This window comes from Coregonus lavaretus (assembly GCF_964263955.1).
Source record: "Coregonus lavaretus genome assembly, chromosome: 12".
Taxonomy (NCBI): Eukaryota; Metazoa; Chordata; class Actinopteri; order Salmoniformes; family Salmonidae; genus Coregonus; species Coregonus lavaretus.
Window position 1 is genome coordinate 23,300,797 of NC_139999.1, and position 27,523 is coordinate 23,328,319.

Below are 27,523 nucleotides of genomic sequence, written 5' to 3' on the forward strand. Positions count from 1 at the left end.
CCACCTTTCCATGGTAGCAAGATCTTATCTATTTTTGCTAACTTTCTATTATAATTTATTGAAGTGAGATCATTTATTTCCTTTGGGATATGTATTCCGAGTATATCCACACCACCATCAGACCATTTTATTGGTAAACTACATGGCAATGTAAAAATTGTATTTTTTATTGATCCAATACGTAATATAGTACATTTGTCATAATTTGGTTGTAATCCAGAGAGGTTAGAAAATGTATCTAGATCCTCTATGAGGCTGTGGAGTGATTCTAGTTGTGGATTTAAAAGAAAACATGAATCATCAGCGTACAATGACACCTTTGTTTTTAAGCCCTGGATTTCTAATCCCCTGATATTATTGTTGGATCTGATTTTAATAGCTAACATTTCGATGGCCACAATAAATAGATATGCCGATAGTGGACAACCTTCTTTCACTCCTCTTGACAGTTTAAAACTTTCTGAGAAATAGCCATTATTTACTATTTTACACCTAGGGTTACTATACATGATTTTGTCCCATTTTACAAGAGATTCACCAAAATTGAAATGCTCCAGGCATTTATATATAAACCCCAGTCATACTTATATATAAACCCCAGCAGACTTCAAATGCCTTTTCGAAGTCTGCTATGAATAGCAGGCCTGGTTTCTCTGATTTTCCATAATGTTCTATTGTTTCCAATACTTGCCTTATATTATCTCCAATGTATCTTCCATGTAAAAAAACCTGTCTGATTAGAATGAATAATATCCGACAATACCTTTTTAATTCTATGCGCTATTCATTTTGCTAGAATTTTTGCATCACAACACTGAAGTGTAAGGGGCCTCCAATTTTTTTAATAGACTGGAACTTTATATTTTCCACTTGTATCCTGTTTCAGTAATAATGAGATCAGACCTTCTTATTGAGTGTCAGATAATCTACCATTTACATAGGAGTGGTTAAAACATGCTAATAGCGGTCCTCTTAGTATATCAAAAAAGGTTTGGTATACTTCGACTGGTATGCCATCCAACCCTGGAGTTTTCCCAGACTTAAAGTCTTTAATTGCATCCAGAAGTTTATCCTCTGTAATTTTTCTGTTTTTATTGCCATCTATCTGTTCTGTTAGACTTTCTATTTCCTTTGTTAGTATAAACTCTTTTGACCTAAATTGCTTTTGTTTTCGAGATGAGTACTGAATTGCATGGCCTCTAAAGGCACATTTAAAGGTGTCCCATACAATAAGGGGATTTGCTGTACCTATGTTATGTCGGAAAAAGTCAGTTATAAATTCCATTGTTCTAGTTAAAAAATAAATGATCATCCAATAGGCTTTGATTAAATTTCCAATATCCTCGCCCACGTGGAAATTCAGTAAGAGTAATGTATATGCCAATTATATGATGGTCCGACCGCATTCTGTCCCCTATCAACACTTTTTAAACTTTTGGTGCCAACGAGAATGAGATAAGAAAGAAGTCAAGACGACTATCTTGATTGAGTCTCCGCCATGTATATCTCACTAGATCAGGATATTTAAGCCTCCATATATCTACTAGTTCTAATGTATCCATGACATTCACGATTTCCTTAAGATCATGTGGGTGATTGTTTGTGGTGTGATTTCCTATACGGTCCATTGAGCTATTTAAAACAGTATTATAATCCCCCACCATAATAATATTGTCTTGAATTGCTTGCAGGGTTGATCAATTATTATATATATTGTCAAAGAAGTGTGGATCATCATTATTTGGTCCGTAAATGTTAATGAGCCATATCTGTTTATTGTCCAATAACATATTTAAAATAATCCATCTACCTTGCATATATTTTTGGACAATTTGCACATTCGTATCGGAATTACTATTAATTAATATCATCACCCCTTTTGAATTTCTTTGCCCATGGGAGAAGTATTTTCCACGCAACTTCATCTAGAATTGTTGAATGAGTTTCCTGTAAACAATATATATTATATTCCTTCTCTTTGAGCCATGTAAATATTGTTCTTCTTTTGTTATTATCAGCTAAGCCATTACAATTATAACTGGCTATACTTATTTCACCATACACCATAATGAGATACAAGTTTCAAGTCTATTTATCATTATATATGTTTTTAAATTTACCATTAAAAAAACCTGTAATGATTGAGTGTCCATATAGCTGTACCATGATATTTCTATTTTTAGTTTTGTTCCATCATCTTTGAAATGCAAGATAAAGGCCACAATATAATATTGCAGTTTAGGCGCAATTTAGATTTTTGCCAATAGATGGGAGCAGTGTGTGTGAAAAGTTTCAGATTGATCCAGTGAAGCATTGCAATACTGGACTATTTTGTATAAAGTCTGCGCAAATGTGCCTAATTTGTCAATTGATACATTTTCAAGTACATAACTATAGAGAATATAGAAAAATGATATGGTAATATAAAATGTAAGTTTACACACTCCCAGGAATGTCATACATGATGGATCGTTAGCTTATACACTAGCTTTCACACATCTAGATGGCTGGGCGGGGTGGGTGTGGAGCCAGAGACAGCAGGGGTTCAAACTGTAGAACCCAGTTCCTACATTTGAATATAAAAAGGGATTTTATCAAACAAAACTATGCTACATTCTATCTCTGGGACCCTTAGGATGACAAATCAGAGCAAGATTATTGAATGTAAGTACATTACCTTCAGAGGTGAATGTATCAAACCAGTTGCTGTGATACGTTTTTTGTTGTTGTGCACTCTCCTCAAACAATAGCCTGATCTTTTTTCACTGTAATAGCTACTGTAAATTGGACAGTGCAGTTAGATTAACAAGAATTGAAGCTTTCTGCCCATATAAGACATGTCTATGTCCTGGAAAGTTTGCTGTTACTTACAACAGTCATGCTAATCACATTAGCGCACGTTAGCTCAACCGTCCCGTATACGGGACACTGATCCCGTAGAGGTTAACCTGTTTAAAATTCTTACATCAGCCACGGAGAGCGAGTTCACACAGTCGTCCGGGACAGTAGGGGCTCTCATGCCTGGCTCAGTGTTGTTTGCGAGCATTGAAGGCATTTAGCTTATCTGGGAGGTTTGTGTCACTGGGTAACTCACGGCTGGGTTTCCCTTTGTAATCCGTAATAGTCTGCAAACCCTGCCACATCCGACGAGCGTCAGACCCGGTGTAGTATGTTGGAGCTAAAAACTTAAGCATTTTGCTGCACCTGCGATAACATCTGCAAAACTGTGTACGCAACCAATACATTTTTATTTGATACTGAAAAAAGTAATTAATACATTTGAATGCTAAAAGTATCATATCAATTTGGGCTACTCCGTTTTTGGTCAATATGACATGCCTAAAAGATAATATGAAAATATTTTTTGTCAATTTAGTGTATTTCTATCCACATTTTCATCCAAATTTTAGTTACAGTAACCTCAATGTGGCCATGGATGTGTTACTCTTTTTAAGTTTCAATAAATACTGTTACATTAATTAGCCTTAACTTTAGGCTATTTAACGTATTACAAAAGTCATATTGAATTGTGTTTGGTTGATAATGCATGAAAAACAGAAAGGAAATCCGCTGCACACTGCTGCTCATGCTCCCAGGTGATATTTATTTATAACAACGTTTCGACCCTTAGGTTTTCATCAGGCATCCATATCCCTGGTGGGGGTGGAAGGTCCTATATATAGGGGCAGTACTCAGTGACATCACTTCCTGAAACAGGAGGTAAAAAATGTATAACATAGGTTCACAATATTAACATTCAATGTATCAAAATATATCATAATATACAGTGAGGGGAAAAAAGTATTTGATCCCCTGCGGATTTTGTACGTTTGCCCACTGACAAAGAAATTATCAGTCTATAATTTTAATGGTAGGTTTATTTGAACAGTGAGAGACAGAATAACAACAAAAAAATCCAGAAAAACGCATGTCAAAAATGTTATAAATTGATTTGCATTTTAATGAGGGAAATAAGTATTTGACCCCCTCTCAATCAGAAAGATTTCTGGCTCCCAGGTGTCTTTTATATAGGTAACAAGCTGAAAGTAGGATCACACTCTGAAAGGGAGTGCTCCTAATCTCAGTTTGTTACCTGTATAAAAGACACCTGTCCACAGAAGCAATCAATCAATCAGATTCCAAACTCTCCACCATGGCCAAGACCAAAGAACTCTCCAAGGATGTCAGGGACAAGATTGTAGACCTACACAAGGCTGGAATGGGCTACAAGACCATCGCCAAGCAGCTTGGTGAGAAGGTGACAACAGTTGGTGCGATTATTCACAAATGGAAGAAACACAAAAGAACTGTCAATCTCCCTCGGCCTGTGGCTCCATGCAAGATCTCACCTCGTGGAGTTGCAATGATCATGAGAACGGTGAGGAATCAGCCCAGAACTACACGGGAAGATCTTGTCAATGATCTCAAGGCAACTGGGACCATAGTCACCAAGAAAACAATTGGTAACACACTACGCCGTGAAGGACTGAAATCCTGCAGCGCCCGCAAGGTCCCCCTGCTCAAGAAAGCACATATACATGCCCGTCTGAAGTTTGCCAATGAACATCTGAATGATTCAGAGGAGAACTGGGTGAAAGTGATCAAAATGGAGCTCTTTGTTATCAACTCAACTCGCCGTGTTTGGAGTAGGAGGAATGCTGCCTATGACCCCAAGAAAACCATCCCCACCGTCAAACATGGAGGTGGAAACATTATGCTTTGGGGGTGTTTTTCTGCTAAGGGGACAGGACAACTTCACTGCATCAAAGGGACGATGGACGGGCCATGTACCGTCAAATCTTGGGTGAGAACCTCCTTCCCTCAGCCAGGGCATTGAAAATGGGTTGTGGATGGATATTCCAGCATGACAATGACCCAAAACACACGGCCAAGGAAACAAAGGAGTGGCTCAAGAAGAAGCACATTAAGGTCCTGGAGTGGCCTAGCCAGTCTCCAGACCTTAATCCCATAGAAAATCTGTGGCGCGAGCTGAAGGTTCGAGTAGCCAAACGTCAGCCTCGAAACCTTAATGACTTGGAGAAGATCTGCAAAGAGGAGTGGGACAAAATCCCTCCTGAGATGTGTGCAAACCTGGTGGCCAACTTCAAGAAACGTCTGACCTCTGTGATTGCCAACAAGGGTTTTGCCACCAAGTACTAAGTCATGTTTTGCAGAGGGGTCAAATACTTATTTCACACATTAAAATGCAATTCAATTTATAACATTTTCTGGATTTTTTTGTTGTTATTCTGTCTCTCACTGTTCAAATAAACCTACCATTAAAATTATAGACTGATCATTTCCTTGTCAGTGGGCAAACGTACAAAATCAGCAGGGGATCAAATACTTTTTTCCTTCACTGTACAAGGAATGCAATCAATATTTACAGTAATATACATACAATATTCATTCAATGTTCAATTAGATAAAACATTTTACCACACAATTTGGACAATAATGAAATTATAAAAACGGTTTCAAGTTAAACTCCTCATTAAGGCCAAGAGGAGACAGTGTGTTGAGCATCTGGATCCAAAAATATTCCCTTTGAAGAAGTTTCCTCTCAATGTCCCCTCCACTGCGTGACATCTAGACCATTTCTATTCCAATGTATCTCAGAGAACTAATAGGATGTCCAGCTTTTACAAAATGAACAGCAACCAGATTTTTTTTCTCACCTGTCCATATATTGCTGTGGTGCTCACGAATCCGTGTCTTAAGGCTTCTGCGGGTTTTCCCTATGTAAAACAGACCACAAGGACATTTCAACATGTAAACAACATTGGTGGACATGCAAGTAATCAGGCCTTTGATCTTAAATATTTGTCCTGTGCGGAGGTGGGTAAATTAGTTGCATTTGTACGTGAAGCTGCATTGAGCACATTGGCCACATTTGTAATTACCCTCCGGAACCTTGTCCAAGAAAGTTTCCCTTTTCTCTGGTGGTTAATCAGATTTAACCACAATGTCTCTCAGGTTTGGGGGTCTTTTAAAGATCATACGTGGGGGATATTTAAAAATGGGTTTCAATTGTGGGTCAGTATCAATAATGTACTAGTGCTTCCGGATAATGTCCTTAAATGCCTTCCCCAATGGTGAGTATTGGGTAAAGCATGAGGGGACATGTTCTGCTTTTTCTTTAACTTTTGGTTGAAGGCTTTCCAGCTGTGTTAGTCCTTCAAAACGATCATTGGCATGTTTTATCCAATTGTCTTTGTACACCCTTTCCTTAAACCTCTGTGTGAGGTCCGTGGTCTGTTTCTGATAAGAAGCATCAGAGCTGCATATTCTTCTGATGCGACTGAATTGACTTATAGGGAGACTTTTAATAAGTGGACTTGGATGAAAGCTGTCACCTCTAAGGAGGGTATTCCTGTCCGTAGGTTTCCTATAGAGATCTGTAGAGAGGGATGTTTTGTCCTTAATAAACATCACATCAAGAAAACGGATTGGTGATAGGTCATAGTTAATGGTGAAATGAAGGTGTTCATTCATAGAGTTTAGATAAGCATGGAATTCCAAAAGTTCCCCCTGGGTCCCTGTATAGATCACGAAAATGTCATCCAAATATCTCAGAATTAGGAGAATATTGGAGAGAAAAGGGTTAAGGTCTGGATTCAGCACCACCTGTTTTTCTAACATTCCTAGATATAGGTTAGCATAATTAGGAGCCATAGTGCTCCCCATCACTGTCCCTTTGGTCTGGAGGAAAAAGCCTCCTCTGAAGAGAAAATTGTTGGCGGTTAATACCAGTTCAGCCAGGTCCACAATACAATTGGTGCTGGGAAGAGCATTAGGGGGACGTTCATTGAGGTAGAACTTGAGGGCCTCTAGGCCACCCTGATGGGGGATGTTAGTTTATAGACTGGTAACATCAAAAGTAATTATTATTATTATTATTATTTATTATTAAAAGTACACAGAATATAATTCTCAGGTATATGGTCCACAGATTTAAAAAATAATAATTAAATCAATAGAGTCTCTGGTATATGTGGGGAGGGAGATCGCCCAGGGTTTCACAAAATAGTCTACAAAGGTAGAGATATTCTGTCAGAGATCCGTTACTACTCACAATGGGCCTGCCTGATATGGGTGGTGTCATGCTCTTGTGAATTTTGGGGAGAGCGCATGTGACAGGTGTGGTTGGGCAGTCAACTTTCATATACTCATATTCTGTCTTTGTAATTTCCCCTTCATTCAAAAATGTTGACAATTTATCATGGATCAGAGACTTGAATTGATTAGTAGGGTCCTTACGGTGTCTTTTGTAAAATTCATCATCACTAAGTTGTCTCAGAATTTCCTTTTCATAGTCTGCTGCATTTAGTATCACTATTGCACCTCCTTTGTCGGCAGGTTTTTATAATGATACTGGAGTCATTTTTGAGTTCCATAAGAGATTCTTTCTCTGCTTTGGACATATTGTGGAATACCTTGTATTCTTTTTTCTTAGCCAGGAGATTATGTACATCTTTCTCAACTAGGCGGCAATATGTTTCAAGAGAGGGATTTATTTTAGGTGGTAAAAACGTGCTTTTCCTCTTAAAATATGTATTTTCCCTTGTCATGTCCTCAGGGTGAAAGTCAGGTTCATTGTCATTCAGGTTATCAATGGGGAAAACATTAGCACCATTACCTGTCTGGTTACTAATATTGTTCAATAGATTATCATTGGCAGGTGCATAGGGAGCAACCCCATTACCAAAAAACTCAGTCAACCTCAAACTGCGGAAAGACTTTTGAAAGTCTATAACGGTATCAAAGTCATTGGCCTGTGATGTAGGGTCAAATGATAGTCCCTTATCTTGGGCAGATGAACATGTGTCAGATATAGACCTGTTGGACAAGTTAATTACCGTGTCTTGCTCCGTGTATGTGGCGGGGACTTCGTGTGTTGACAGTGCAACCAACTATCAACATTTAAAGGTGATGCTAATGCTTGGATAGTTTCATCTGAGCCACTGGCTTAATCCTATTCTTTAACTTGTATTTTTGGTTTACTTGGAGACGTGAATCCAACATATCATTTGTTAACTTGCCCACAAGTTAATAGGCTATTTACTGTATTGCAAAAGTGATATTGAATTGTGTTTGGTTGTCAATGCAACCAAATACCAACATTTAAAGGAGACGTATATTTTGTGCCTCTGACTTAGTCTGGCTTTAATTCCAGTTTGTCTACAAATTAATAATTGATATGTTGGATTCACATCTTCATCTCAACCAAAGTTAAAGAATATGACTAAATAAAATCTAACTTTAGATGCACTTTAAATCAAGTTTGATTTGATTTAGTGCTATTCTTTAACATTGGTTTTTGGTTGAGATGGAGATATGAAACCAACACATTAATGATTAACTTGAAGATTACATTTGAAATTAACCAAAGCTTGAAACCCTAGGCCTATATGTATTGTCTATTTTTAGTTGAACCCTGGGTTGAATTGAAACAATAGCTGTTGATGACTTCGCAAATGCTATATAGGACTAAATAGTATCATTGATGATATATGACTTACCTACCCTTTGGAATGACTTTGATAGCAACAGTGAATCTATTTCGTTATTAGGAGATCTTATCAATTCATGTAATAGCACATTGGTAGTAGTCAGTGACAAATATCAAAGCTAAGCAGGGCTGGGCTTTGTTAAAACCCTGGCTGGGAGACCAGAAGGATAGCTGTAGATAGATCAACCCTCCAGTAAGAGGTGCTGTCTGTCCAGACTGTTTTATTTCTGATAGTGGATATAATGTTGAAGATCTGATGTTGTTTCAAAGGTACAAATTCAACATATTTTATACAAGGTTCTTCTATGTTGAAAATTGGTTACCATGATGACAAAATCCTGTGGTTGAAATTTCACCCTTAAAACCACAGTTTATGTTGATTTATTTTTTTCAAATCCAATGTATTTTTCACAATGTTTTGACAATTACGTTGAAACATCGTTGATTCAAGCAGTTTGTGCCCAGTGGGTATCCTGTGTTCGATTGGAATTATGTGAGGACCATTCCTGCATGGCAAGGGTGCTCCAGGGCAAGGTATCATGCTGTCAGCATTGAAGATTGATGACAACCATGGAGATGTGTAGGCTAAATGTGTTTTCTATAACGCACATATGTCATCAGTATACTGATTTAATTTTGCAGCTCAATTCTGATGCATAGGATATAGGCCCTATAGGCAATATTAGGCTTACTAGGCTAAAATCCAACAAAGGCACTATAATAAACAAAAATATAGGAATTAATAGTCGATTAAATCATGCACTTCAAGCCTGACTATTGACTATTCCACGCATCAAATTTAGAATAGGGCAACAAGTGGATCTTGGCGGAAATAAAAGTGAATATGGGGAATAAATAAATAATGATGTGGGAAAAGGCTTAATTGGTGAGAATCTACAATGGAGATGCCTCCGAGTCTCAGATCATCAGGTGGATTGAGTAAACAATCCACCTTGTCGCGACAACCGCATCAACTGCGCTCCCACTCCCAGCTATAATTTGCCTTTCTATTCAGAATCATGGTCAGTTCCCGGTACCTTCCCCATCCGCGCGTTGCTTAGCAGGCGACTGAAAAGCGTTCTTTATAATCTTTCAACTGACCCCACCCCTTCTCATAGCATCCTAGCAAATCCCCGGCGGTGAGTGGAGAGTTAAACGCTGAAAACTCGTAGGCTAAGCAACTACATTTTTCTTTCGTTCGAATTCAATAGCTTTTTGTGCAGAGTTTGACCAGCCTAGGCCTACTCCCTTTCTACATCAGTCGTGCGCTTTCGTAATTCCTCTTAACTGAGATTTCCTGATATACATCGAGTTTATCAGTATTTTTTCTACCCCCCCCCCCCCCCCCCCCCCGGCGTTGCTAACGCAACACAAATAGCAGCTGTCTCTGAATATTCTTGAAAAACCTCCTGTGGCACTGAGAGTCATTAGTCTCCGCTTTCTCACTCTGTCTAGATAATCTCCATCCAAGACCACCAACATGTTGGACCCATCTTCCAGTGAGGAGGAAGCGGATGAAATGGTGGAAGAAGAACGCAAAGAGGTGATGGCACCAAAGACCGGGGGCGCACGGGTGTCACCCAGCCGGACCACCGAGAGTTCTTGTGGGCTCCAGCCCTCGAGCAGGGGAAGCAGCGCTCGCCCGTCCAGCCCCAGCCCCAGCCCCTCGGTGGCCAGCGATAAGGAGAAAGATGATCTGGAAAAGATGCAGAGGGAGGAGGAAGAGCGAAAGAAGAGGCTCCAGCTCTATGTCTTTGTAATGCGCTGCATTGCCTACCCTTTCAATGCCAAGCAACCCACCGACATGGCCAGACGACAGCAGAAGGTAAGACCACTGTAAAGAATAAACACACAACAGTGACTACATAGATTTGAATTACTTTTAAATAGTATCCTATACTGTAGTATCTCATGAAACTAGTTGCCTGTCTTCTGGCATGGGATTAACGGTAGGGTAGTCATTATTAGAAAGGAACCACCCATGCACAATGTTAACTAATATGCATTAATGATGGGGTGGAATTTGAGTGCAGCCCCAACTCTTCTGATGCTGGTGTTGGAAAGAAGCAAGTCCAGTAAAGGCATATTTCAATAGCAGCAAAACTACATCAGTGACATGTCTACCAGTTGCACAGTCACATAGTTTCCTTAAAGTGCATCTCCCATTGAAATGTAGTCTAATTCAATCACAAGGAAGTGCCATATAGCTGGAAATATAGTGGCCTTTTTGTTTGTGGGTAATTTAAAGTGCCTTCTTCAGCTCACCCACTGCCTATCAGTGACTCTGCTCTGGTGCCCTGCCCATTGTAGTAGCACTTGCATAAGTCTAGCCTCCAGGGAGGATAAGCATCCTTCTGTTCCTACATGAATCAATTAAAGCTTGTAAGGCTTGTGCACGAACACCAGATTAATTGCTTATTTCACAAAGAGTAGCGTTTGTATTGTTGTCTATAGGCAATGTGCTGTAGGCCTATATTTCATCTGACAGATTACTTTTCCACTGCATCCAGTACATTATAAAATGTAGCCTGGTCGTGGTCAGGAAAATCCACACACCTGCTAGTGGAAGCTTATTGGTCGTGTAGAGCTTTGATCTAAGCTACCTGAATAGTAATGTAACCAGCTCCAAGAGACATCACAATCACACCAGCCTCATTTACATACTGTATTAGCTTTGTATTTTTTAGCATGAATAACGCTGTCCATCTCCCAAATAATTAAAATGTATAGACTGGCTTAATTCAAGTAGATGTTTAGGCTAAAAGTAACACATTATTTCCTCCTCTCAAAGCCCTTAAACTTAAAATGAGTAATACGTCCATGTAAAATCCCAGCCAGTGGACAGCATATGAGGCCATTTTTAATACTTGCAGATTGAATCTGATTTTTTAATGCAGTGGCCATTGTCGTGACATCAAAAGGTCAAAGCAGTGATGACATCCATCTGGATATCTCCATCATATATTTTTTTTAATGGTGAAGTCAGAGATAGACAATTACAGGAAGATCTTCAGAGGTTTCTTTACCTCGGAGTGACCTGTTATCTGATCCCCTTAATAGAAAGGTGTTTCCTTTTCTTCTGTTCTTCATGGAATAGAATGACAGTATTCCTCCTAGCCTATACTAGGCTTCCACAATTCATGGACTCGGTTTACGCTGATGGTTAATGATGACGAGTATGAGTAGGCCTATTTATTATCGTCATCGTACGGGAACCTTGTGTCAGTGTATTAAGGATGGGCAACTCCGGTGCTTGGATGGCGGAGTGTTTGCTGGTTTTTGTTACAACCTTCAAACTGGCCATTATAATATTTCCATGACAGGGGGTAGAGAAAATCAGCAGATACTGGGGCTCCTGAGAATGCAGTTGTCCATCCGCAATACTCCATATAGAGAAACCTCCAATAGGAATTCCCAAAGCAATACTTTGCAGGTGCTGATTTCTCGTGGTGACAACATGTTTTGCTCCCTTTCTCGCATGATGAAATACACCAGACAATTTGGCATTCTTTAGTGAGTCTCATGAAATATACACCATGCAGTCTGATGGGTGGTTCTTGTTAGCAGACATTTTGTGGAGATGAGTGGCAAGGGTTCACTCTCCTGGGATAAGTTGTCATACTGGTTAGACTTGCTCCATTTAGAAACTATCTTTGTCACATTACAATAACGACTAATGTTGAGTGAATGGACACATGGTGGCCCATGTCAAACCGTTGCCCACCATAAGATAGAGGGCACTTAATTACTGCTCTTGATCCTTTACTTGATGAGCTGGTGATTGTAGAGTATCTGGGGTGTGACCTTGTCCTGTCTGACCCAATGAAGTCACTCTAAGCTGATCTCATAAATGCTAGCAGATATCCATAGACTTCCAGTCATTGCACTAATGGTAGTTGGCATTGGCTCATGAAACTTCCTCTAACTTCCTTCATACTGGACACAGAGACATAAACATGGTATCCACGAGTTCATCTGACTCTGGGGAAGTACAGTGCCTTCAGAAAGTATTCACACCCCTTCAATTTTTCCACATTTTGTTGTGTTACAGCCTGCATTTAAATGAATTAAATTTGTGTCACTGGCCTACACACAATACCCCATAATGTCAAAGTGGAATTATGTTTTTACAAATTTTTACAAATTCATTACAAATGAAAAGCTGAAACGGCTTGAATCAATAAGTATTCATCCCCTTTGTTATGGCAAGCCTAAATAAGTTCAGGAGTAAACATTTGCTTAACAAGTCACATAATAAGTTGCATGGACTCACTCTTTGTGCAATAATAGTTTTAGTAACATGATTGTTGAATGACTACCTCATCTCTGTACCCCACACATTCGATTATCTGTAAGGTCCCTCAGTCGAGCAGTGAATTTCAAACACAGATTCAACCACAAAGACCAAGGAGTTTTTCCAATGCCTCGCAAAGAAGGGCACCCATTGATGGACAGGTAAAAAAAAAAAAAAAAGCTGACATTCCCTTTGAGAATGGTGAAGTTATTAATTACACTTTGGATGGTGTATCAATACACCCAGTCACTACGAAGATACAGGCGTCCTTCCGAACTCAGTTGCCGGAGAGGAAGGAAACCGCTCAGGGATTTCACCATGAGGCCAATGGTGACTTTAAAACAGTTACAGAGTTTGATGGCTGTGATAGGAGAAAACTGAGGATGGATCAACAACATTATAGTTATTCCACAATACTAACCTAATTGACAGAATGAAAAGAAAGAAGCACATACATAACAAAAAATATTCTAAAACATGCATCCTGTTTGCAACAAGGCACTAAAGTAATACAGCAAAAATGTGGCAAAGCAATTTACTTTTTGTCCTGAATAGAAAGTGTTATGTCGGGCAAATACAACACATTACTGAGTACCACTCTCCATATTTTCAAGCTTAGTGGTGGCTGCATAATGTTATGGGTATGCTTGTAATCGTTAAGGACAGGGGTTTTTTCAGGATAAAAAATATCGGAATGAAGCGAAGCACAGGCAAAATCCTAGAGGAAAACCTAGTTCAGTCTACTTTCCACCAGACACTGGGATATGAATTCACCTTTCAGCGGGACAATAACCTAAAACACAAGGCCAAATATACACTTGAGTTGCTTACCTAGACAACATTAATGTTTCTGAGACTTACCCAGAAAGACTCACATCTGTAATCCCTGCCAAAGGTGAATCTAACATGTATTGACTCAGGGGTGTGAATACTGATGTAAAAATCTCACCCATCTACACAATACATTTGCAAACATTTCTAAAAACATGTTTTCACTTTGACATTATGGGGTATTGTGTTTTTATTTTTTATTTAATCAATTTTGAATTCAAGCGTTAACACAACAAAATGTGGAATAAGTCAAAGGGTGTGAATACTTTCTGAAGGCACTGTAGATAAAGGGCCTCATTGCCAAAATGCAGGAGGGTAAATCACAGAATAACAGGCTTTAATCCGCAAAATACAGGTTTACGCAGAAATGCGCCAAACACACTCCAGGGCACAAAACAGGCACACTGGAAAATACAAGGCATATGGGAAAAATACCCCCGTCGATACACAATACACGTGCTCCACCGAGCTTCACTAACCTCCACAAATAAACAATCACCCACAAGAACAAGGGGGCAGAGGGAACACTTATACACGGACTAATTAGGGGAATAGAACCAGGTGTGTGGTTTGACAAGACAATTGTGATGATGATTGGGGCGGCAGTGGTTAGTTCTCCGGTGACGACGAACGCCGAAGCCTGCCCAAACAAGGAGGGGAGGCAGCCTCGGCGGAAGTTGTGACAGTAGGCTCACCTTTCTCTCAAATATTTTATTGTTATTGTGTACACAGACAGTTACGTCACATGTCAGTATATGTGATTGTCAGACTGTTAAATAGCAATCACAAGCACATTAGAGGTTGCTGCCTATAGACAGACTAGAAATCACTGGCCACTTTAAGAAATGGAACACTAGTCACTTTAATAATGTTTTTTTAATTGTTTAATTTTTTTTAACCTTTATTTAACCAGGTAAGCCAGTTGAGAACAAGTTCTCATTTACAACTGCGACCTGGCCAAGATAAAGCAAAGCAGTGCGATAAAAACAACAACACAGAGTTACATATGGGGTAAAACAAAACATAAAGTCAAAAATACAACAGAAAATATATATACAGTGTGTGCAAATGTAGCAAGAAATGGAGGTAAGGCAATAAATAGGCCATAGTGCAAAATAATTACAATTCATATTAACACTGGAATGATAGATGTGCAAGAGATGATGTGCAAATAGAGATACTGGGGAGCAAATGAGCAAAATAAATAACAATATGGGGATGAGGTAGTTGGGTGGGCTAATTTCAGATGGGCTGTTTACAGGTGCAGTGATCGGTAAGGTGCTCTGACAACTGATGCTTAAAGTTAGTGAGGGAGATAAGAGTCTCCAGCTTCAGAGATCTTTGCAATTCGTTCCAGTCATTGGCAGCAGAGAACTGGAAGGAATGGCGGCCAAAGGAGGTGTTGGCTTTGGGGATGACCAGTGAGATATACCTGCTGGAGCGCATACTACGGGTGGGTGTTGCTATGGTGACCAATGAGCTAAGATAAGGCGGGGATTTGCCTAGCAGTGATTTATAGATGGCCTGGAGCCAGTAGGTTTGGCGACGAATATGTAGTGAGGACCAGCCAACAAGAGCGTACAGGTCACAGTGGTGGGTAGTATATAGGGCTTTGGTGACAAAATGGATGGCACTGTGATAAACTACATCCAATTTACTGAGTCGAGTGTTGGAGGCTATTTTGTAAATTACATCGCCGAAGTCAAGGATCGGTAGGATAGTCAGTTTTACGAGGGCATGTTTGGCAGCATGAGTGGAGGCTTTGTTGCGAAATAGGAAGCCGATTCTAGATGTAACTTTGGATTGGAGATGCTTCATGTGAGTCTGGAAGGAGAGTTTACAGTCTAACCAGACACCTAGGTATTTGTAGTTGTCCACATACTCTAGGTCAGACCCGTCGAGAGTAGTGATTCTAGTCGGGTGGGCGGGTGCCAGCAGCGTTCGATTGAAGAGCATGCATTTAGTTTTACTAGTGTTTAAGAGCAGTTGGAGGCTATTGAAGGAGTGTTTTATGGCATTGAAGCTCGTTTGGAGGTTTATTAACACAGTGTCCAATGAAGGGCCAGATGTATACAAAATGGTGTCGTCTGCGTAGAGGTGGATCTGAGAGTCACCAGCAGCAAGAGCGACATCATTGATATACACAGAGAAAAGAGTCGGCCCAAGAATTGAACCCTGTGGCACCCCCAAAGAGACTGCCGTAGGTCCAGACAACAGGCCCTCTGATTTGACACATTGAACTCTATCTGAGAAGTAGTTGGTGAACCAGGTGAGGCAGTCATTTGAGAAACCAAGGCTATTTAGTCTGCCAATAAGAATGCGGTGGTTGACAGAGTCCAAAGCCTTGGCCAGGTCGATGAAGACGGATGCACAGTACTGTCTATTATCGATTGCGGTTATAATATCGTTTAGGACCTTGAGCGTGGCTGAGGTGCACCCATGACCAGCTCGGAAACCGGATTGCATAGCGGAGAAGGTACGGTGGTATTCAAAATGGTTGGTGATCTGTTTGTTAACTTGGCTTTCAAAAAGCCAAGTTATATGCATCCTGCTCTGCCCTGCCTTTCGAAAGGCAGGGCAGGATGGATATAGGTCTGTAACAGTTTGGATCTAGAGTGTCACCCCCTTTGAAGAGGGGGATGACCGCGGCAGCTTTCCAATCTCTGGGGATGTCAGACGTTACGTTACGAAAGAGAGGTTGAACAGGCTAGTAATAGGGGTTGCGACAATTTCGGCGGCTAGTTTTAGAAAGAAAGGGTCCAGATTGTCTAGCCCAGATGATTTGTAGGGGTCCAGATTTTGCAGCTCTTTCAGAACATCAGCTGTCTGAATTTGTGCATGGGCTGAATTTGTCCACCGGGCATGGGCAAGTTGCAGCGGAGGGTGCAGAGCTGGTGGCCGTGGTAGTGGTAGCCAGGTGGAAAGCATGGCCAGCTGTAGCAAAATGCTTGTTGAAATTCTAGATTATTGAGATTTATCGGTGGTGATAGTGTTTTCTAGCCTCAGTGCAGTGGGCAGCAGGGAGGAGGTGCTCTTATTCTCCATGGACTTTACAGTGTCCCAAAACTTTTTGGAGTTAGTGCTACAGGATGCACATTTCTGTTTGAAAAAGCTAGCCTTTGCTTTCCTAACTGCTTGTGTATATTGGTTCCTAACTTCCCTGAAAAGTTGCATATCGCGGGGGCTATTCGATGCTAATGCAGTATGCCACAGGATGTTTTTGTGCTGGTCAAGGGCAGTCAAGTCTGAGGAGAACCAGGGGCTATATCTGTTCTTAGTTCTGTATTTTTTGAATGGGGCATGTTTATTTAAGATTGAGAGGAAATTACTTTTAAAGAACAACCAGGCATCCTCTACTGACGGAATGAGATCGATATCCATCCAGGATACCTGGGCCAGGTCAATTAGGAAGGCCTGCTCGCTAAAGTGTTTTAGGGAGCGTTTGACAGTGATGAGGGGTGGTCGTTTGACTGCAGACCCGTTACGGATGCAGGCAATAAGGCAGTGATCGCTGAGATCCTGGTTGAAGACAGCGGAGGTGTATTTAGAGGGTAAGTTAGTCAGGATGATATCTATGAGGGTACCCATGTTTACGGATTTAGGGTTGTACCTGGTAGGTTCGTTGATAATTTGTGTGAGATTGAGGGCATCTAGTTTGGATTGTAGGATAGCCGGGATGTTAAGCATATCCCAATTTAGGTCACCAAGCAGTACGAACTCTGAGGATAAATGGGGGGCAATCAATTCACATATGGTGTCCAGGGCACAGCTGGGGGCTGAGGGGGGTCTGTAGCAAGCAGCAACAGTGAGAGACTTATTTCTGGTAAGGTGGATTTTTAGAAGTAGAAGCTCAAACTGTTTGGGCACAGATCTGGATAGTATGATAGAGCTCTGCAGGCTATATCTACAGTAGATTGCAACTCCACCCCCTTTGGCAGTTCTATCTAGACGGAAAATGTTGTAGTTGGGGATGGACATTTCAGAATTTTTGGTGGCCTTCCTAAGCCAGGATTCAGACACTGCTAGAACATCAGGGTTGGCGGAGTGTGCTAACGCAGTGAATAACTAAACTTAGGAAGGAGGCTTCTGATGTTAACGTGCAGAAAACCAAGGCTTTTACGGTTACAGAAGTCAACAAATGATAGCTCCTGGGGAGTAGGAGTGATACTGGGGGCTGCAGGGCCTGGGTTAGCCTCTACATCACCAGAGGAACAGAGGAGGACTAGAATAAGGATACGGCTAAAGGCTTTAAGAACTGGTCTTCTAGTGCGTTGGGTACAGAGAATAAAGGGGGCAGATTTCCAGGCGTTGTAGAAAAGATTCAGGGCATTATGTACAGACAAGGATATGGAAGGATATGAGTACAGTGGAGGTAAACCTAAGCGTTGGGTAACAATGAAAGAGATAGCATCACTGGAGGCACCGATTGAGCTGGTCTTGGCGTGTATGTGGGGTGGAACAAAGGAACTATTTGAGGCAGTTTGAGAGGGACTTGGGGTTCTACAGTGAAATTGTATAATAAGAACTAACTGGAACAGCAATAGGCAAGGCATATTGACATGGGAGAGAGGCATAAAGCAATCACAGGTGTTATTAGAGAGAGCTAAGACAACAACTGGTAATGGCGATAAAGTTTGGGCTGAGGCTAAACAGATAAACAGGACAGGGTACCGTGTAAAGCAACAGTCCAGCAGGCATCAGCTGTGCAGCTGAGTGATCATAAGGTCCAGTGAACAGCAATATGTGAGTCTGAGAGCAGTTCGAATTGGTGCTACAGCCCAGCGAGCAGGAAGCATGGTTGTTGTTTGCGTGTGCTAGCGGGCCGGGGCTAGCAGATGGATCTTTGTGGTCGTCGCAACGGGAAACCTGTTGAAACCACAGACGATTACGTCGGCAGACCAGTCGTGATGGATCGGCGGGGCTCTGTGTCGACTCTAGGAGGTCCCGTCCGGTTGGCAGAGAGGTAGATAGCCGGGAGATGTGCCTGACTCAAGGCTAGCTCAAGGCTGATTAGCCAACAACAACGTTCATTTGGTTGCAGCTAGCTAGTTGCGATTATCCAGTGTAAAGGTCCAGTGATTCAGTGATTCTGGCAGAAAATCCGGTGTTCTGGGTGAAAACAACTAACGTTGGCTAATAGCAAGTAGCTAGTTAGCTGGCTGGCTAGTTTCAACTGGAGATTCTAGATAAAGGTGAGTAAATAATAGAATCCGTTCCACATTGAGTGAGGCTGGTTGCAGGAAGGTATATTTAGTAGAAGGATGAAAAGTGTGATAAGGAAATATATACGTAAAATACAAAAATATACAACAAAAAAACAGGCTATTTACATGGACATACAAGAGAACACGACCGCACTGCTACACCATCTTGGATACATATCTTGCATTACTCATTTCATATGTATATACTGTATTCTATAATATTCTACTGTATCCTAGTCCATGCCGCTATGTCATTGCTCGTCCATATATGTATATATTCTTAATTCCATTCATTACTTAGATTGTTTGTATTAGGTATATGTTGTGAAATTGTTAGATATTACTTGTTAGATATTACTTCACTGTCGGAGCTAGAAGCACAAGCATTTCGCTACACCCGCAAAAACATTTGCTAAACACGTGTATGTGACAAATAAAAATGGATTTGATTTGAACTCAGTAGCAGGATAATAAGTGGATGGTATTGTAACAGTAAAGAAGACTCCCTAATTGTGAGTTCGGGCTCAGCCTTTACTATCACTTGAACCCGATTGGCTAGCTCAGACTGTGAAAAGTGTATCTTTATCATTACAGTGTCTTCTAAATCTCACTCTCATAATTTTCTCACATGGATGTAGACCTCTATCTCCCCTCTCATATTCCCTTTATTCTTCTCTCCTTTCTATCTGATTGTATCTCCTTCCCTCTCTCTCTCTCTCTCTCTCTCTCTCTCTCTCTCTCTCTCTCTCTCTCTCTCTCTCTCTCTCTCTCTCTGTCTCTCTGTCTCTCTGTCTATGTGTCTTTCAGTAATTTCCTCCCAGCAGTCGATATACAGTGAGGGAAAAAAGTATTTGATCCCCTGCTGATTTTGTATGTTTGCCCACTGACAAAGACATGATCAGTCTGTAATTGTAATGGTAGGTTTATTTGAACAGTGAGAGACAGAATAACAACAACAAAATCCAGAAAAACGCATGTCAAAAATGTTATAAATTGATTTGCATTTTAATGAAGGAAATAAGTATTTGACCCCTCTGCAAAACATGACTTAGTACTTGGTGGCAAAACCCTTGTTGGCAATCACAGAGGTTAAACGTTTCTTGTAGTTGGCCACCAGGTTTGCACACATCTCAGGAGGGATTTTGTCCCACTCCTCTTTGCAGATCTTCTCCAAGTCATTAGGGTTACGAGGCTGACGTTTGGCAACTCGAACCTTCAGCTCCCTCCACAGATTTTCTATGGGATTAAGGTCTGAAGACTGGCTAGGCCACTCCAGGACCTTAATGTGCTTCTTCTTGAGCCACTCCTTTGTTGCCTTGGCTGTGTGTTTTGGGTCATTGTCATGCTGGAATACCCATCCACGACCCATTTTCAATGCCCTGGCTGAGGGTGAGAGATTTGACGGTACATGGCCCCTTCCATCGTCCCTTTGATGCGGTGAAGTTGTCCTGTCCCCTTAGCAGAAAAACACCCCCAAAGCATAATGTTTCCACCTCCATGTTTGACGGTGGGGATGGTGTTCTTGGGGTCATAGGCAGCATTCCTCCTCCTCCAAACACGGCGAGTTGAGTTGATGCCAAAGAGCTCCATTTTGGTCTCATCTGACCACAATGCTTTCACCCAGTTCTCCTCTGAATCATTCAGATGTTCATTGGCAAACTTCAGACGGGCCTGTATATGTGCTTTCTTGAGCAGGGGGACCTTGCGGGCGCTGCAGGATTTCAGTCCTTCAAGGCGTAGTAAAGTTACCAATTGTTTTCTTGGTGACTATGGTCCCAGCTGCCTTGAGATCATTGACAAGATCCTCCCGTGTAGTTCTGGGCTGATTCCTCACCGTTCTCATGATCATTGCAACTCCACGAGGTGAGATCTTGCATGGAGCCCCAGGCCGAGGGAGATTGACAGTTCTTTTGTGTTTCTTCCATTTGCGAATAATAGCACCAACTGTTGTCACCTTCTCACCAAGCTGCTTGGCGATGGTCTTGTAGCCCATTCCAGGCTTGTGTAGGTCTACAATCTTGTCCCTGACATCCTTGGAGAGCTCTTTGATCTTGGCCATGGTGGAGAGTTTGGAATCTGATTGAATGATTGCTTCTGTGGACAGGTGTCTTTTATACAGGTAACAAGCTGAGATTAGGAGCACTCCATTTAAGAGTGTGCTCCTAATCTCAGCTCGTTACCTGTATAAAAGACACCTGGGAGCCAGAAATCTTTCTGATTGAGAGGGGGTCAAATACTTATTTCCCTCATTAAAATGCAAATCAATTTATAACATTTTTGACATGCGTTTTTCTGGATTGTTTTGTTGTTATTCTGTCTCTCACTGTTCAAATAAACCTACCATTAAAATTATAGACTGATCATTTCTTTGTCAGTGGGCAAACGTACAAAATCTGCAGGGGATCAAATACTTTCTTCCCTCACTGTACCTCAGTCATCAAGTTCTTTACTCAATGTTTCGGCTGGATGCTTGTCCATATGACTCCTTTTCTCACTTTCCCTCAAATACCACAGTGGACTTATTAAAATTAGAAAATTAGCAGCTGTTGTGTTAGTGGGGGCGATATTGCTTGGGCAAAACAAACATCTTGGCCTTTTTAGATATCAAGTGATTTTCGCAGTGAATGATTATTTGAATCCCGTTTCCTGAAAACATGTTTTCTAATTAAACATGAGCCTGGCAGGGCCAATGATCTAAAATGAAATATGCTAACTAACTCTGTTGTTTCAACCACTTCTCAAAAATATTGTATGCCATACCAATTGTTGAAAACACGGGCGACACTTGAACGCAGAAGGCGCTGCAGTATGGTAACAACCTCCCGCTCCCAGATTTACATTTACATTTTAGTCATTTAGCAAAAATGTATTTTATTTATTCCCCATTCTCTCCTGAGCCTTCTAATCAGGCCTGGGGGATTAGTACACACAGGTGAGGCTGAGGTGGTACAGTAGCACAATCAGGCCATCTGTTCTCTTTTCCACCACAATAGCCTGGATGAAACCAGTCCAACACCTCCGCACCGCACCCCCGCTTTTCTCCTCTCCTCCACTCCTCTCCTCTGCTCCTCTCCTCCCCTCCTCTACCATTCCCTCACTCCATCTCCCCTTCTCTCCTTCACTCTTCTCTACTTCTCCTCTACCATTCCCCCACTTTTCTCCTTGCTTTTCTCCTCTGCTTCTCTCTGCCTCTCCTCTACCCTGCTCCTTGTCTTCTGCATATCTACCCCATCCATTTGTTCTGCTTATCTTCCCTGCTTCTCTCATCCACTTTCCTCTTCCATCCCTCTGTTGCTCCTTTTCCCAAATCCTGTTCCCCATCTCCCTTCCCTCTTCAGGAGCCTCCAGAGTGGCAGGGCTTTGGATACAAAGCTGTCAGAGTAACAGATACACAGGGCTCCACGCAACTTTTGATAGTTTCCCATCTTTGATGAGCCGACACCTTTGCCCATGGATACTTACTCTGCCTGCTTTAACAAGTAATATGTTTAAGGCCTACTCTTAGCAGTTTAACAAGTACAGTCATTTCAGCCTTTCAGAGGTAAGGAAAGGACACAAATGTGAGGAAAGGATGTAAAGAAAGGAATGAAGGGATGGAAGGAAGGATGGATGGAAGGAAGGATGGAAGGCCTATGAATGTTTGGGTACTCACTCAGCCTCTTTGTTTCCGCTCAGCCACCTACTCTGAGACGTATGAGACAGGTAACGGGACAGAGTTACAACCTACCCTCCTCACGCGTTAAGTGGGATACTGCCTCGGTGGAAAGAAAGTCTGCTGCTCTGCTCTGTATTTGTCTGAGTTCAGAGGAACGCAGCATACAAGAAATGAAAGACCGTTAAACAGCAGTATGAGTTCTATTATCTCTTCGCCATCCAAAGCTAGACCAATAAAACTACAGAGACAAGCGCTGAAGGGTGGGTCTTTTTCATTTAACATTAGCACAGACGCCACTACATTGACAGCTAACTGTGTGATGCAAATATGCTCAGCTTCTCCCTGTACTGATGGAGGGAAAGAGAGGTGCAATGATGGAAGAGTGATACAGAGGATAGATTCAGTAGTCCCGCTTCAAAATTGAAATGTATCCTTTTGGAGAGAAATAATCCATTGGATTCAGTTTTCTATGGCTTTCTTAGACACTACAAGTGAGTGGTAAACAGTAGAGTACATGAGAGTTTCAGAAATGTATACTTGTATTTGACATGAAAATATGACAATAGCTAATTTATGTACATTGTGTATAACAATACACCAGGCAATAATGGAACACAATCTTTGAGTTATGTCATCAAAGGCAGATCTTGCATGTTTTAGTGAGTAAACACACAGTCCAGGGCCATTCTCTTGTGAATAGGGTGATTGTGTGATATGGAAATCCAACGTATGGTTTTGTGTGCGATGGAAGTGTCACGTCGCTCACGCTCTCCTTGCTCTCTAACAGCTTTGTGCTGTAAAACTAGTTCAATAGTTCCCTGCTTAATTCATGAGGACATGGTGTAAGCACCTAATGATGCCATGTCAGGTTTCCTACTGTGCAGCCAGTCAGTGAGTACTGCATCCTCTCCAGGGTCTGTACACATACTACACACATGCTCACACATCCTGTCTTGGACACATACACTTATACAGACACATGTTAGTGTGACTAATCAGTGTAGTGAGTCACTGTGAACACGCAACCACAAAGCCTGATCAATTATAGCTGTAATGGTGGGTGCCTGCGACACCCACAGGACAGGTATGTCAAAACCAAAGGCGCACGTTATTACCCTAACCCCCCGCCGCGAATGCAGATGTTGCAGACATCTAGCTGTGTTTTATTATTCTAAAACGCTATTCAACTGCTCTTATACTATGTGCCATGCTATTTCATGCTGTATGTTGTTTGTATTTTTGAATGCCATTTTCAAAGGGTGTGTTTTCTGTGGGTGGTGCTTAATTTATCTGCGAAGTCGTTTCTTATGTTTACACACTTCAATGTCTTGCTGTATAGAGGGATTACAGTAGTGGAGGTGGCTAGAGCTGTTTTATGTAGGCAATCTGTTCCGTTTTCATCGTCTCTCATTCTAGCAGAGGGAGCTGAGAGGTAAAAGCCTCCATTCCCAGAACCAGCACCTGAGGATAGTATGGGACTATTGTGTTAGACCAAGCCTAATGGCCAAGGGAGAGCTGGGTTGGACCTGGGGGTGAGGCAATGGCTCACTGGTGATGGACCATAGATGGACGCCCCACTGGCCCAAAGCACTCTGGAGGGAGAGAGCTGTGATCAGAGTGGCACTGTGGGTATTCTGGTGGCCCGTTCCAATACTACTTTCACAATGCATCCTTCCTGCCTCCCAGTCCCTACCTCAAAGTAATCATTGATCAGACTGGATTGGTTAAAGCTATGATGTGGAACCCTTGATTTCTCATTAGATCAGTGATCACTTCAAGGAAGGGAAGAAGCTAGAATGATTTTTACAAGTGCTCCCTCTACAGAGGGAATAAACCAATCTAATGTTCCTAGCCACAACCCAGTCTTTATGATCACTTGATTCAGCAGCAATTTGCTCTGATTGACCCATCATTATGGAAGGGCAATTCCACGGGTTTGGCCGGTGTAGGCCGTCTTTGTAAATAATAATTTGTTCTTAACTGACTTGCCTAGTTAAATAAAGGTTAAATAAAATAAAATACAATTATAGTGCGTATGTTATTGTGTGTGCGTGTGTCTGTGCATGTGTGTGCGTCCCTTCACAGTCCCCACTGTTCCATAAGGTGTATTTGTATTTGTTTTTTAAATCGGATTTTACTGCTTGTATGAGTTACTTGATGTGGAATAGTACTGTGCGGCCCTCAAATAGTCTGTTCTGGAATTGGGGACTGTGAAGAGACCTCTGGCGGCATGTCTTGTGGGATATGCATGGATGTCTGAGCTGTGTGCTAGTAGTTTAAACAGACCGCTCAGTTCATTCAACACGTCAATACTTCTCTCAAATACAAGTAGTGATGAAGTCAATCTCTCCTCTACTTTGAACCAGGAGAGATTGACATGCATATTATTAATGTTGGCTCTCCGCATACATTTAAGGGCCAGCCGTGCTGCCCTGTTCTGGGCCAATTGTAATTTTCCTAAGTCCCTCTTTGTGGCACCTGACAGTAGTCCATGTGCGACAAAAATAGGGCCTGTAGGACCTGCCTTGTTGATAGCGTTGTTAAGAAGGCAGAGCAGCACTTTATTATGGACAGACCTGCCCAATCTTAGCTACTGTTGCATCAGTGTGTTTTGACCATGACAGTTTACAATCCAGGGTTACTCCAAGCAGTTTAGTCTCCTCAACTTGCTCAATTTCCACATTATTCATTACAAGATTTAGTTGAGATTTAAGGTTTAGTGAATGATTTGTCCCAAATACAATGCTTTTAGTTTTTTAAATATTTAGTACTATTTCTTGCCACCCCCATTCTGAAACTGACTGCATCTCTTTAAGTGTTGCAGTGATTTCACTTGCTGTGGTAGCTGACATGTATAGTGTTGAGTCATCAGCATACATAGACACACAGGCTTTACTCAGAGCCAGTGGCAGGTCATTAGTAAAGATTGAAAAAAGTAAGGGTCCTAGACAGCTTCCCTAGGGAATGCCTGACTCTACCTGGATTATGTTGGAGAGGCTTTCATTAAAGAACACCCTCTGTGTTATGTTAGACAGGTAACTCTCAATGTAGCAAGGGATGTAAAGCCATAACACATACTTTTTTCCAGCAGCAGATTATGATCAATAAGGCTAAAAGCTGAACTGAAGTCTAAAAATGCTCCCACAATCATTTTATTAATTTCTTTCAGCCAATCATCAGTCATTTGTGTAAGTACCGTACATGTTGAATGCCCTTCTGTATAAGCGTACTGAAAATCTATTGTTAATTTGTTTACTGTGAAATAGCATTGTATCTCGTCAAACCATTATTTTCCAAAAGTTTACTACGGGTTGGTAACAGGCTGATTGGTCGGCTGTTTGAGCCAGCAAAGGGTGCTTTGCTACTCTTGGGTAGCGGAATGACTTTGGCTTCCCTCCAGGCCTGAGGGCACCCACTTTCCTGTAGGCTTAGATTGAAGAGATGGCAAATAGGAGTGGCAATATCGTCCGCTATCATCCTCAGTAATTTTCCATCCAAGTTGTCAGACCCAGGTGGCTTGTCATTGTTGATAGACAACAATATTGTTTTTCACCTCTTTCACACTCACTTTACGGAATTCAAAATTACAATTGTCTTTCATAATTTGGTCAGTTATGCATGGATGTGTATAGGTTCCAAATTTGTTGTTGGCATGTCATGCCTAAATTTGCTAATCTTGCCAATGACATTTTTTTTAAAGTCGTGGGCAATATCAGTGGGTTTTGTGATGAATGAGCCATCTGATTCAATGAATGATGGATCCGAGTTCGCCTTTTTGCCAAAAATTTCATTTAAGGTGCTCCAAAGTTTTTTTACTATCATTCTTTATATAATTTATCTTTGTTTCATAGTACAGTTTCTTCTTCCTTTTGTTCAGTTTAGTCACATGATTTCTCAATTTACAGTATGTTTGCCAATCGGCTGTGCAGCCAGCCTTATTTGCCATTATTTTTTGCCTCATCCCTCTCAGCCATACCATTTTTAAATTCCTCATCAATCCATGGGGATTTAACAGGTTCTACAGTCATTTTCTTAATAGGTGCATGCTTATTAGTAACTGGAATAAGCAATTTCATAAATGTGTCATGTGCAGCATCTGGTTGCTCCTCATTACACACCAAACTATTCTTTACATCTTCAACATAGGAATCACTACAAAACTTATTGTATGACCTCTTATACAACATATATTAGTCCCAGCCTTTGGAACTTTGGCTTTCCTAGATATGGCTACTATATTATGATCACTACATCCGATGGTTTTGGATACTGCTTTAGAGCTGTCACGCCCTGACTCAGGGGACGTTTATTTGTTGAGTCAGGGTGTGTATATTCCGTGTTATGTTGTTTCTATGGTGTAGATTCTAGAATGTATAGATCTATGTTGGCCTGTGTGGTTCCCAATCAGAGGCAGCTGTTGCTCGTTGTCTCTGATTGGGGACCATACTTAGGCAGCCTTTTGGCACCTGTTAGTTGTGGGATCTTGTTCCGTGTAAGGTATGTTGTTTGTATGCTACCTTGGACTTCACGTTTCGTTTGTTGTTTTGTCATGTGTTTAGTCGTTAATGAATATGAATGCATATCATGCTGCGCCTTGGTCCTTCTCGTTCGTAAACGATCGTGACAAGAGCAGATTTCTGCAGCATTAGTAAAGAAAGATGTGATCAATACATGTGGAGGATTTCATTATTGTGCTGTTAGTAAATACCCTGGTAGGTTGACTGATAACCTGAACGGCAACACCTCCACCATTAACTCAGATTTTTCACTTTAAAATGTATGCCAAACAAAAACCATTGATTTCAAAGTTTAACAAACCGTACAACTGTATGCACAAGGACTACTTTGAACAATTTACACAGAAAATGTGCAAATGCGAAGTTTGGTAACAGAATTATGGTAGAATCTCCCTCAGGTTTTAATGCAACCACTTTTTCCAAAAACTCTGTTAAAAATCTGCTCCAAATTAAGATTCAAAGATGTCTACAGAAAGAATGGGGTGTCAGCTATGACATGACATCTTGAGT

General features: G+C 41.2%; 1 protein-coding gene across 1 annotated transcript in view; it reads left to right on the forward strand.

Annotated features, from left to right (window-relative positions):
* Positions 1-9,992: 9,992 nt before the first annotated feature.
* cadpsa (Ca2+-dependent activator protein for secretion a) overlaps positions 9,993-27,523 on the forward strand; it is a gene marked incomplete at both ends in the record, with an annotated part of 176,643 nt that continues 159,112 nt past the window's right edge. Inside the window, one exon of the mRNA XM_084173711.1 lies at positions 9,993-10,337. Coding sequence (XP_084029837.1) covers positions 9,993-10,337 — 345 coding nt within the window. The remainder of the gene's footprint in view (positions 10,338-27,523) is intronic.